Below are 12,243 nucleotides of genomic sequence, written 5' to 3'. Positions count from 1 at the left end.
AAATAAGCACATAAAATTCCTTTCATATAAATAATTAGTACATAACTATAGACAATCAATATGTGTATTTATTCCATTGGCTAAATCAATAAACTATAACTTGGATAAAATATAAATTTTGTTGTGTGGGAGCCTAAATAAAGAGAATCTCAAAGTATGTGTCACATATATAAGAAACTTAATATTCTCTCATATTAGGTCTCTGCTTTTATTTATATATATATAGCCAACAAGTAAGCATTCAAAGAGTTCTTTGGAGTACCAAAGTTCCAATTGTTATGAACATGTTCGTTCATGGAAAGATTATAGAATTGGAGAGAGGCGAATGGGATATTTACTAAGGTAAATACTAAAGAGTATATTTTACAAAGGTTCTAAAAGTCTAGACTATTGTAATTGTTCATTCTTTAGTAAATTTTTCTATGGGGTTGGATACCCTAAAATGGTTTTTCATTTGAAGAGTTTTCAAAAGTTTTTCACTTCATCACTATGTGCTTTATATTGCTTTTTTTTTTTTTTAATAGTATTTTTTATTTTGGTTAGACTTACTATGATTGTGCAATCTATCAAATTGTTAACTTTGTACTTATCTGAAAATCAATCCAGTAATTCTTTACTCCACTGCTTAAATTTTTGGGGTCTAAATCAGAAATTTCACTGACCTCCACAAGTTGATAAATCTCAAATACAACCCAACCTACGGTACCTCTCTTCAACCCAAGTTACCCAACCACTCAAAAAATAAATTTGAGACATCCAGTTGGATTAGATCGGTTTGTAAATGGCTAAATGCACAGCCCTAGAAATTTGTTGACTTCCAATGAATCTTGGATTAAACATCACCTCCCCAGAATAAAAGGGTATTAGGTAAGCTTACTGCTGGTACAATCCCATAGCATTTTTTAACTAAATTTAGTAAAGATAGAGAGATAATAGCACCTTTTTTTTTGGGGGTAATAAAAAATAGGATATCGCAGTACATATTATCCACATGAAAACTGATGAAAAACAATGAATGTTAAAACTTGCGACAGACAGATTACATGTTACTTACCCCCAAACAAGAATCCAAAACCCAGATAAATTAACAACAATCAAGAAAATAAAACTCAATGATTGATCAGTACGTTTTCGAAGAGTTGATGATCAATTTTAAAATATATAAATAAATTATATAAAAAAAATTAAAAAAAAAAAAAAAAGAGCATTTGATCCTGAGAGAAAACCCATGTATATTTTAAGCAGGGACTCATAGTCTTTCCAAGTGCCCAAAGTGGTACCAACTTCTTGTTTTTAAAAATAAAATAATGAAACAGGAAAGAACGTCCTATCTTCCATCTTTATTTGCAAATTTTTAACCACCATGACACACAAAAGAATAATCTAACTACTCAAAATACAGAAGAGACATTACTTATTGCTTTCCCTTAGAGCTTAAAAAAACCCGAACAGTTTGGAAAATGCTCTACGTCGCTTTCTAAGTGCATCACTACCTCATTCATTTTTTTATACTCTAAAATCTGAAGCCTCTATCAATCCCCTTCTATTTGGTCAATGATCAAACTGTACTACACCATAAAATAAAATAAATAACCTCAAAAAAACAAAACAAAAGCATCTATTCTTTCTCTCTTCCTTCTCTTAAAAACATTCTCTTTTTTATCAAACACTATGACAATAGGAGAACCAGAACCAAACCACCCCACCTCAGATCAAATCATGGATTGGCTCAATACAGGTACAATCTTTCCAGCTTTCATGGATGATTATTACAATTCAGGATGGTGGGATGAAAGCCAAAACATAGGCCAAGATCTAATTGACACTAATTCTACTCTCACCTATCTCACTAACAACACTGCCAATATCACCACTTCCACACAAAGTGATGATCCAACCATCACCAATCATCCATCACCATCTGATTCATCCAAGAAAAGAAAAACTGCCTCTGACCCACTTCCCAAACCATCTTCAAATCATCATCGGAAGAATCACAGCCGTCGGATCTCCCTGCAGGCAGAGGGTGGAGATGCTGCAGCTGCAGTAGATCAAAAAGTTGTGACAGTCAAGAAATCAGTTGGAAATAAGAGAAGTTCTAATAAGTCTACAGGAAATAACTGTCATAACGGTAACAACAACAACAACAACAACAACAAGGAAGGCAGATGGGCTGAACAGCTCCTTAATCCTTGCGCCGAAGCCATCGTGAAGAACGACATGTCACGAGTTCAACACCTTCTCTATGTCCTCAAGGAGCTCCGTGATGCAAAGGGCGATGCCAATCACCGCCTCGCTTGGCACGGCCTTGAAGCGCTGACAAAACACATATTCTCCTTTTCATCTTCTGCCACTTCCTCCTCGAGTAGTACATCATCAATAGACCCAAAAGTTCTTACTTTTACTTCGACAGATTCACGTATCTTCCAACAATCGTTGCTCAAATTCAATGAGGTAAGTCCTTGGTTCGCCTTTCCTAACAACATAGCAAACGCTTCTATCCTCCAAATCCTAGCTCAAGAGCCTAACCGCTCGCGCAATCTTCACGTTCTTGATATTGGGGTCTCACATGGTGTTCAGTGGCCAACACTGCTTGAGGCCTTGAGTCGCAGGCCAGGAGGGCCACCTCCATTAGTCCGTATCACAATCATTGCACAAACTACTGAAAATGATCAAAACAAAGAGATGCCATTTTCAATAGGACCTCCAGGTGACATCATCTCCACTAGGCTTCTCAATTTTGCCAAGCTCATGAATGTTAACTTGCAGATCAACCGGCTCGATGACTATCCATTCCAATGTCTAAATTCGCAAGTCATAAACACGGTCTCTGATGAGACCTTAATAATTTGCGCGCAGTTTAGGCTTAATGGATTGGATCACAATGCCCAAGATGAAAGAACCGAGTTCTTGAGAGTGCTAAGGAGTATGGAGCCGAAAGGTGTGATCCTAAGTGAAAACAACATGGAATGCAGCTGCAACAATTGTGGGGATTTTGCGAAGGGGTTCCCACGACGAGTGGAGTATTTGTGGAGGTTTTTGGACTCAACGAGCTCAGCTTTCAAGGGGCGAGAATGTGACAAGAGGAAATTGATGGAAAGCGAGGCGGCTAAGGCATTGTCCAACAAGGGAGTGATGAATGAAGGGAAAGAGAAGTGGTGTGAGAGAATGAGAGGAGTTGGGTTTGTTGGGGAGGCTTTCGGAGAGGATGCTATTGAGGGAGGTAGAGCTTTGTTGAGGAAGTATGATAGTAATTGGGAGATGAGAGTTGAAGAGAAAGATGCTTGTGTTGGATTATGGTGGAAAGGGCAGCCAGTTTCTTTTTGCTCTTTGTGGAAGTTGGATACAAAAGACATTGACAATTAAAACAGTTACAGCTTTCTATTTTGCTCTTTTTCTGATATTCCATGTAAACTTTTTAAGAGTATTAAGCTACATATATATATATATGCATGTAAAAAGGCTGATTAGGCAGTCTTTTCTTCTTGCAATATGCTTTATTTGTTTCGCAGCTACTTAGCTGAAAAAATGATCCTTGCAATATTCTTGTTCAAATCTTTTGAGGACACGGAATAGATGAATTCTGAAAGAACTCCTTGACTTTTGTCATTTTAGAACTTAAATTGTTGTCACTCCTGTATACTTGTCGTGTACAAGGGTTTTGTCCATCTTTTTTCCTCAATAAAAATTGTACTTCCTATCAAGAAGGACGTACTCAGAACAAGCATAATAAGGTTCAATACAATATGAAGGTATGCGCTCTACTTTATGTCTTTAATTTAAGGGTTGTGCTTTCACCTTTCCTATGCCCAAATCCCAACTTGCAATAAAATGCTGAATTTCTAAGTGCATTATGGTGAGCATGACACATAAATGAAAGTGCCAGCAAATAAAATAAAATCTCTAGTAATAAGAAATAAATCTCAAGTAAGTTGTAACACCAACCATCCCACCGAAACAAATGAATGAGAATAACACATTTGCCATAGAACTTTTTGACATATATTTAAGTGTTTCTTTTTCATTTTCCTGTATACATTGTGTTCTCCAGCCATTGTAAGTTGTAACACCAACCATCCCACCAAAACAAATGAGTGAGAATAACACATTTGCCCTAGAACTTTTTACATATATTTAAGTATTTCTTTTTTCATTTTCCTGTATACAAAGTAGACAACTAGCACATTACAGGGGCCCAATGGTACCTCCTCTGGTCATGCAGCTTGATTACCATCGCTAGAACCAGTTGGACCGCTAGAAAAGCCATTCAGAATGCCCATTATAGAGCACAGAGTTTGAAAGATGAGGCTTGGACCACTTAAAAGGCCAGTGAAATACCCCTAGACTGACCTTTACAGCCAGATTTCATCAAATTCGCTTCTTCCATCAAACCAGTGACCCAATCACACACAAATTATATTAAACAACCCTTTAACAGCATTCTTTATAATTCTAGTCAGTTTTCAAGTCAGAGAAAGGGGGAAAGAAATTAATTTACAACTCCCAACCTGTTATAGAATTTGAATTTTTTATAAGTCAAGTCTCGATAATCAATTAAAGCAATATGCAGCACTTTGCTAGGTATATTCACATTAGATGCTCCTATAAACCTAACTTTCACCCCAAAAAAAAAGGTTTACTGTACCTCTTTAGAACTCTTAACCTCATAAACAAAAGACCAATCATTACATGTCACTTTGACAAATACAGTGACTCTCAACAAACTCCTCATCAGTGTGCTAATTCAAGAAACAGTAACTCTTTTCCTCAGGTATCATATATCCGCAATGAGTTCCGTATTTCCTGCCTACAAACAGGGCACTTAGGTGTGGCTTCACGTTCAACTGAGATAGCACACAGTTGGCAACACACTAGGTGCCCACACGGAATGAATGCAGATCGCCTTCTCCTCATCAGACAGATCACGCACAACTCTCCATCTGGAACATCTCCTGTCTCCTCCTCTGATGCAATCTGAGTGCCAGCATCGGGACTAGCAGCCTGGCTTTGTTGATGGAGCTGTCTATTTTGCCTCCACTCTTTCCATCTATTCCAATTCCTGAAGACAATTATAAATCATGTATTGAAAAACAATTAGTTTTGATAATGATCATATCAACGCTTTCTTTCTATAATTAACCTTGTTTCTCATACAGGAATGAAACAACCAACTGAATAAGGCATTAGTCTGATTACAGATCTGAATCCTCTCCATTTCTCTTTGAAATGGAGTGTGTCCATTTTATGGACAGGATCTTTCTGAAAAAAATCAAGGGTGTAGGCCATGCCACCTCAATTAAAAGCCAACATCTCAACCCAACAACTTAACTAGAGCAACTTTAACTGTGTTAAGTAAACTAACGTTATATATATATATATATATATATATATATTATAAGCCTGTGTTAACTCAGCCAGAAGATGGCACTTATCAGAAAATAAACCTCAGCCAGATAGAGGGGAAAAGACAAGGGTGTCTAACTAAAATAAAATCAGCGAGATCTCAGATCTCCATCTCTTTGGGCTACTATCTGATGCCCAGTTCATATGGGGTGGAAGCAATGAAGGCAGAGGCATCATAGTCAGCGGAGGCTGGTGGCGGCGGTGGTAGACTGTTGATGATGGTAGGGCGACAGCTGTTGTTTGAAGCTTAGCATATGAGCTTCTTTCCCTGAAAAAGGTTTTCATTTTAAGTTTCTGGGAAAATCTGGGTTTGATTGCATATGAGATTGGTCTTTTTTTTTTTTTTTCCCTTTCCTTTTGGTTCCTCTACCCTTCTGAGTTCTGAAACTTCTAATTTCCGAAAGCACAAGAAACAGATAACTACTCTCTTAGTCCTAATAAATCACCATGGGAAGCAAAACGGTGATTGGGTAAAAAAAAAAATTCTAATTCTTAGGGGCTTCACATTTGCTCTCAAAACCCATTAGACTTACCATTCATTATAAGAAAAGAAAGAATCTTTGGATCATTATTGATATTTGATAGCAGTAGCACTAATTCAATAATTGAAGGCCCTTTACCAATCCATTGTTGTTTATGGTGACAACCTTCAACATGCATTACCCAAAGCAGTTGCAGAACAAGATTTTCCTCTCAAGTGGAGCTTCAGTCACATGAATGACTCCAACCCTCATATGGATTCTGATTAACTTTCACTTCAAGAATCACCCTCTAAGCTTGGGATAAAAACTGCCATAAATGGGCATCTGTCTTTTGTATAAATTTATGGAGAACAAGCAGGTAGTAGTCATCACCTCCAACCCTTACAGACTGGGCATCAGATAGAAGCCAAATGAGACGGAGATCTCTGGTTGTTTTTATTTGAGTTAGATACCTTTGTGACCTTGTCTTTCCCCTCTCAGAGCAGAGTTCATTTAACACATGTATTTTTTGTTTTTGTTTTTTTAAACGGTTAAAGTTGCTAGAATTAAGTTGTTGGGTCAAAATTTTGGCTTTTAAATGAGGTGGCATGGCCTACACCCTTGATTTATTTCAGAAAGATCTTGTCCATAAAATGGACACTCTCCATTTCTCAAAGAGAAATGGAGAGGATCAAGATCCCTGATTTACAGTTCTTCTTAAGAGGGATAAGACATTTGGATTACATTAGAAAAAGAAAAATGTATTGATTCTGTTTCATGCTAGTTTGAATGTCATTAAATCTATGTAAAATAGAATGATGATATTTAAATTTTAGGGGTTTTATCAAGAAGATAGATAAGAATGAACTTTAGCCAGGAAAGAAGATATCTAAAGCCTGACCTTTGTATTTTGGTATCTAGATTGTATTGCCCCAATAGTACATTCCTAGTGTACTCGGGTTTGCTTCATTTTTTAATAAAATTTTTGTTACTTATCATAAAAAAATAAAAATAAAAACTATAGCATGCTAAAATTATCATACCTCGTAACTGCGTAGCCAAGTATACCAATTGATAGGGAACCAAAAGCAACACCACCCCACAAAAGTATTTTACTCCTGAAGGCAAGATTTACAATCATCTGATCCTTGGTCAAGTCAGATCTGCAAAAGACCATTGTGACACCAATTACTCCACTTAAAGCAGCGCCTCAAAGAACGGGTATAAAAATGCCTATAAATCACTTGAACAGTTGATACAAAAACAAAATTCAAAACAGAAAGTGCAAAATGATATGGAAACACATATAATAATGGTATCCAAAGTGGTTCAAAAACCAAGGTACTAGCCAATTGATTAGTTGACATTTTCACAGACTACACATCATCCTCATTTACCACCTTCAAATTAACAGGAAACAGGATTCGACTCATTTAATTTTATTAGAACTCCAAGATGCAGCACTATAAAAAATCACATTATTGCCACCTGGATTTCCTTGCCCAACCAAAAAACCTAACAGAGCTCATTCAAGAATGAATTCACTTACAAAAAGTAAGGAAGATCCTTGCATGACTTGATCTCAGGAACTCCATTTTTAAAACTGCACATGCCGACGGCAGTAATATCCTTTCCTAATGGAAGGATTTTCTCTTCGTCAAGCAGACCAACCTTCGAAAAAGGAACAGGTAATGGTGTCAAACATTTGCAATAAAAATGACAATGTCAAAAAGCCCAAAATAGATGGAAGTGCAAAATGAAAGACCAAAATTGATTTTTTTGATACAACATAAAATCAATTTTATTGTGCACAAGTGAAGAAATATTAGAATTTGATTTTCCAAACTCACAGGATATTCATGGCCAAAAAGTGCCTGAAGGAATGTATATGGAGAAGCAGTAATAGGCTGCAGTTGATGAAAAACTGTTGTGAGAGGAAGGGGATGGTTTGAGCCATCCATATTCACAACAACAAAATCAGAATGTGGCCACCGACCACCATCAACAAGAACAAAAGGAACCTGCAAAAGGAAACAAATAAAAGAGGCAAGGCTTCACTATCACAAATGCAAAAGAATATCAGATGAAAGGCCCTAAGTTTTATTCAACCAACCATAACAAAGCAAATTCCTCTCCAGATACGTGCACATTAGAGAAAAGCCATGTGAGGTTATGCCAAGCCCAAATATTTGGAAATTACAGGAAACTACCATGTAAAAACACACCAACATCCAAAAATAAACAAAATAATATAACAACTTCATCTGAGGCTAGTTCGCTTTTCCAAACCACTAGATTAGCCAGCCAAGCCTTCTTGAGGGTCTTAGGCTAGCTCTGATTCCCTGAATAAGCTTGTAGATCATGTTCTAGTGCTTGGCCAATCCAATTAGATAACCTAGCTGACAACAAATCATCTCTAATATCGATCCAACACCTAAAGATCATCTTGCAACAGTATAATGGTATATTCAAATGGGTTACATCTCATCAGTATTATAAACAACCAATCAGTTTTTGGAAATAGCATTCCCATTTAAAAAAAACACACACACACACATTTAATATAAATAAATACCTAGAAGCCTTAAAACATACATTTGTAACAAAGTATTGTACAACCAGTAAATTAACAGTCAATTGCAATTACAACAAACAGTTCAACACTACTATCACTTTATGACTTTATGTACGTCAAAGTTTCAATAGTAAAATGATACATTTTCATGAACTAACAAACGTGAGATATGAATTTAGATCTTAAGCTTTTTCTCTTTAAAAATTTTTATGATTGGATGCCAGCTTTAGGCTCTTCTCTGTATTCATTATTAGACTTGATTGATCTTGGTACTCTCGGAGGTGATTTTCCTGTTCCCATGTATATTCCCCGTGTACTTGGGCTATTATTTCATCAATAAATTTTGTTACATATAAAAAATAAAAATAAATAAAATGATGAGCTATGAATTTACCGCTCTTATTGAGGTTGATTCTTGTTCTCTCCGAGATCTAGCAAATATTGCGCGTAAATCAGACGGCCATCCAAAAAAGCCCTTCCATTCGTTGTATATACACTTCATCACATACAGTAAAATCACATAATCAATACAACAGTACTTCACAACCCAGCTAATATTAGTGTACCAAAACTAAATACAACAGAGACAAACATTAAAAAAACGCAAAGCTTTTAATCTTTTAAACAGCCAACAGACATTTCTTATCATGGAGAACACAAAAACACATTGCTTTCAAAATTTAAGTAGAAAAGCTAATCACCTTAGGCAATCTACATTTATTCAAAAAAATTGAAAAGTAAAAGCAACAGAAGATAATACCTTCATGATGTTGATACCCTTATTTCTTTTCTTTTCACATTAATTTGCAGTGAAACAGAACTAGCAACACTCCTTTTTATCTAATATAGTTTCAAACTACCATACAATATCTCTCCCAATATGTTTCTTTTCCTCTGCTTTTCTCCACATTCTCAGTAACCAAGCAGAATATTAATAATTTTAAAAATAATAACAATAATTCCACAAAACGCTGAAGTAGAAAAACACAGCTCTCTGAGCTCCCTAACACAAACTCATTTGAATCAAATTTTATCCTTTCATATTGCCACACTTTCTCAGCAATCAAACATGCATCACGATAAATTTTAGAAACAGAAGCACTAATTAAAAATACAATTTTTTAATTTTTATAAAAAAATTATATAAGGGGAAAAAAAAAGGAATTTCCTTTTCATCTAACACAGTTTCAAATCGCAATTCAATCTCTCTCCCAAAATTTTTGTTTTCCTCTGCATTCCTCCATTTTCTCACCAACCAAACAGATCATTAATAAATTCAAGATTTTAATAAAGAATTTTAAAGAAATCAAAAAAGAAACATAATTCCAATGGGCATTGCTCTTAACCTCCAACAACTTCAGTGAAGATTATCCTAATCCAAAGTAGGTTGTTTGAAGTTCCAACAAGTCAATGTGCTGACGAAGTGTGTTGTTGGCTGCCTTGTGTAGGTGGGGATGTTTCGCTTTCATTTTGCCACTCAGGATGCAATTAGGAGTAAGAAGAAGCCTGTTTTTAGTTTATGGAGTATAGTTTGGTTACCCAGATTTTACTTATCAAAAAAAAAGTTTGGTTACCCGATTTGGTTTTAAAACATGCCATTATCATTAATTGGCTAAAAAAGATAGATTGGCGACTAGTAATTTTTTTTTTTTCACTTAAAATCTCAGCTTATTTCACCAGAAGCTTATGTACAGCTTTATAAAGCCTCACTTTTTAGTGGGTAGAGCTGTTCTTTTACTCAGTTTCATTTTTAAAGCAAAATAAACCAAGAAAAAGAGGAGAGAATGATGAAGTGGGGTTGTAAATTATAGTGGGAATCTTCAGTATGAATTCAGCAGGAACAGAATAGAAACCTACAAGAAGAGTTTGGAAGCAACTGCTTGTCAAAATGTCTACTTGTGACAGAGACATTGCAGCTGGGATTAGATGGTGTCTTGGCTTGCTATTCATCTAAAAGGTTCTAAGTGAAAGCAGAGATTCTCAATTCCACAATGTTTGATGATAGAGGTGGAGTTGCTGAAGCAAGTTCAAAAGTATAGAACTCTATTCAATTCCATAGTGTGTAATGTTTATGTTTCTGTTATCTGTTTAAGAACTTGCACTAGTGTGCTTTGTTACATTAAATTCTAACATAGTTTTAGATTACCATTCTATGTATCCTTTTGGGAACAACTTATTTAACTTTTTGCTGAAACTATACTAAAGTATACTTGATTACTTGTACTTTGAAAAAGTGAAGTTTTAAAAAGTCGTACATAAAAGCTAAAAAAGCAAAAAAGTTGGCTTATAAGCTGGTGCCAAACAAACACTACATCTCTTTCCAATATGTTTATTTTCCTTTGCTCTCACTAACCAAACAGAACATTTTTTTTTCTTTTAATAAAAGAACCCTTTTGCCTCTAACCAGAAAAGCCCATGGGCAACTGATGCCACCCACCAGATCCAGTTGTCTAGTAATCCAAGACCCCTAACGAGTTAAGTAATTTATGTTCATGCCCAAGAGCATAACTAAAAAGAACATCTATTCAACATATAATAATGGAGGATTCTCAATTAATATAGCTAAGCTCCTATTGTGCCACATCAGCCACCTGTTTCCCACTATTCCCCTCCATTTTTTTAGCTCTTCCTTTCCACATTATTCCCCACTAACATTACTCTTCCTCCAATCCTTCCTCTTCCTTTTTTGACTATTCTTCTCCCTATCTTCTTGACTAAGTTAGTCTACTTCCAAAATGGCTTATCCTAAATTCCTAATATATTATCTTCAGAATATTAAGTTATCTTAAGCAAACTTCATAGAAAAATTTATACATTTTCTTTTTATATTAGGGCTTCGGGCTTTTACACATTGTAATTCCATTCTTGAATTTCATGCTTCTATGAGCTTTTCCGTTTGATTCATTGTATAATTTGAGTTTCTTTGTATTCATCATCATGAACATGAAGTAAATTCCTCATATAAATAAAGTTAATTACTTATCAAAAAAAAGTAAAACAAACTAAACACTCTGAGCTCCCAAACACGAATATTGACTTTCTCAGCAAGCAAACACAAATTTCAGAAACAGAAACACTAATTAATTATTGATAACAATAATAAATTTTTTTTTTTTTTAAAAAGCAATTTTCCTTTTTATCCAACATAATTCTAAACACAATTCGATATCTCTCCCCGTTAAAAAGTTCATTTTCCTTTGCTTTTTTCTACTTTCTCACTAACCAAACAGACTATTAATCAAACAGAATCTTCTAGAAGATAAATAAAAAATAGAAAGTAAAACGCACCGTTTGGGTTCGTTGAACGACGACGGCTTTGTCACCGGACTCTTGAGATAAGAGGACATTAGGCTTGAAGGTTTTCCAACTAGAATCGACGGCCGATTTGGCCTCGACGGTGCCACGTAGGACAACGAGTTTCTGATGATGATCGGACGGCTGGGAGGAGGAGGAGTCTTGGTCGTCTTGGACGGCGAGGATGGAGCGGAGGTCGGACACGTGGACGACGGAGGGAGCTTTGAGGATTTTGTTGAGGGAGGATGAGGTGGCGGAGAATTTGAGGAGGGAGCGCACGGCGGTGTAGGCTAAGGCTATGCCCAAGACGGCGCCGTCGAAGGAGAGGGCGAGTTGGGAGAGGAGAGAGGCTAGGGCTTGTTCGGGTGAAGACATTTGGCGGTTCGTTAAGGGTAGTCACATTCGGTTATGTGTATGTGAGAGAGAGAGAGAGGTTTTGGAGAGTGAAGAGAAAGTGGGGAAGGAGGAAAAAGTACAGTGATTGGGAAGAATGGGGGAGGGCGTGTTTGG

The 12,243-nt window shown here is 36.1% G+C and overlaps 2 protein-coding genes across 2 annotated transcripts; one reads left to right on the top strand and one right to left on the bottom strand.

Annotated features, from left to right (window-relative positions):
• The first annotated feature begins 1,576 nt into the window (after window positions 1–1,576).
• LOC126724886 (protein NODULATION SIGNALING PATHWAY 1) lies at window positions 1,577–3,617 on the top strand. The gene has a single exon (XM_050429315.1). It carries the CDS (start codon window positions 1,672–1,674, stop codon window positions 3,364–3,366), a length of 1,695 nt encoding a protein of 564 aa, XP_050285272.1. The 5' UTR covers window positions 1,577–1,671; the 3' UTR covers window positions 3,367–3,617.
• An 872-nt stretch (window positions 3,618–4,489) lies between these two features.
• Window positions 4,490–12,243, bottom strand: LOC126724885 (E3 ubiquitin-protein ligase SPL2). The gene is made up of 6 exons (XM_050429314.1): window positions 11,728–12,243; window positions 8,834–8,935; window positions 7,715–7,885; window positions 7,414–7,535; window positions 6,908–7,027; window positions 4,490–5,059 (listed from the first exon to the last, which is right to left on the bottom strand). The coding sequence occupies exons 1-6, from the start codon at window positions 12,106–12,108 to the stop codon at window positions 4,768–4,770; spliced, it is 1,188 nt and encodes a 395-aa protein (XP_050285271.1). The 5' UTR covers window positions 12,109–12,243; the 3' UTR covers window positions 4,490–4,767.

This window comes from Quercus robur, chromosome 5 (genome assembly GCF_932294415.1).
Source record: "Quercus robur chromosome 5, dhQueRobu3.1, whole genome shotgun sequence".
NCBI classification, from domain to species: Eukaryota; Viridiplantae; Streptophyta; class Magnoliopsida; order Fagales; family Fagaceae; genus Quercus; species Quercus robur.
The sequence above is the reverse complement of the archived record's forward strand: the minus strand, read 5'-3'. Positions and strand labels throughout refer to the sequence as shown.

Excerpts from the sequence above, each read along its gene's own strand:
- LOC126724886 (XM_050429315.1), top strand. The coding sequence starts at position 1,672 with ATGACAATAGGAGAACCAGAACCAAACCACCCCACCTCAGATCAAATC.
- LOC126724885 (XM_050429314.1), bottom strand. The coding sequence starts at position 12,108 with ATGTCTTCACCCGAACAAGCCCTAGCCTCTCTCCTCTCCCAACTCGCC. Across the intron at positions 7,886-8,833 it reads AATCAACCTCAATAAGAGCG|GTTCCTTTTGTTCTTGTTGA; the intron begins GTAAATTCATAG and ends TTCCTTTTGCAG. Across the intron at positions 5,060-6,907 it reads CTTGGCTACGCAGTTACGAG|GAATTGGAATAGATGGAAAG; the intron begins GTATGATAATTT and ends AATTGTCTTCAG.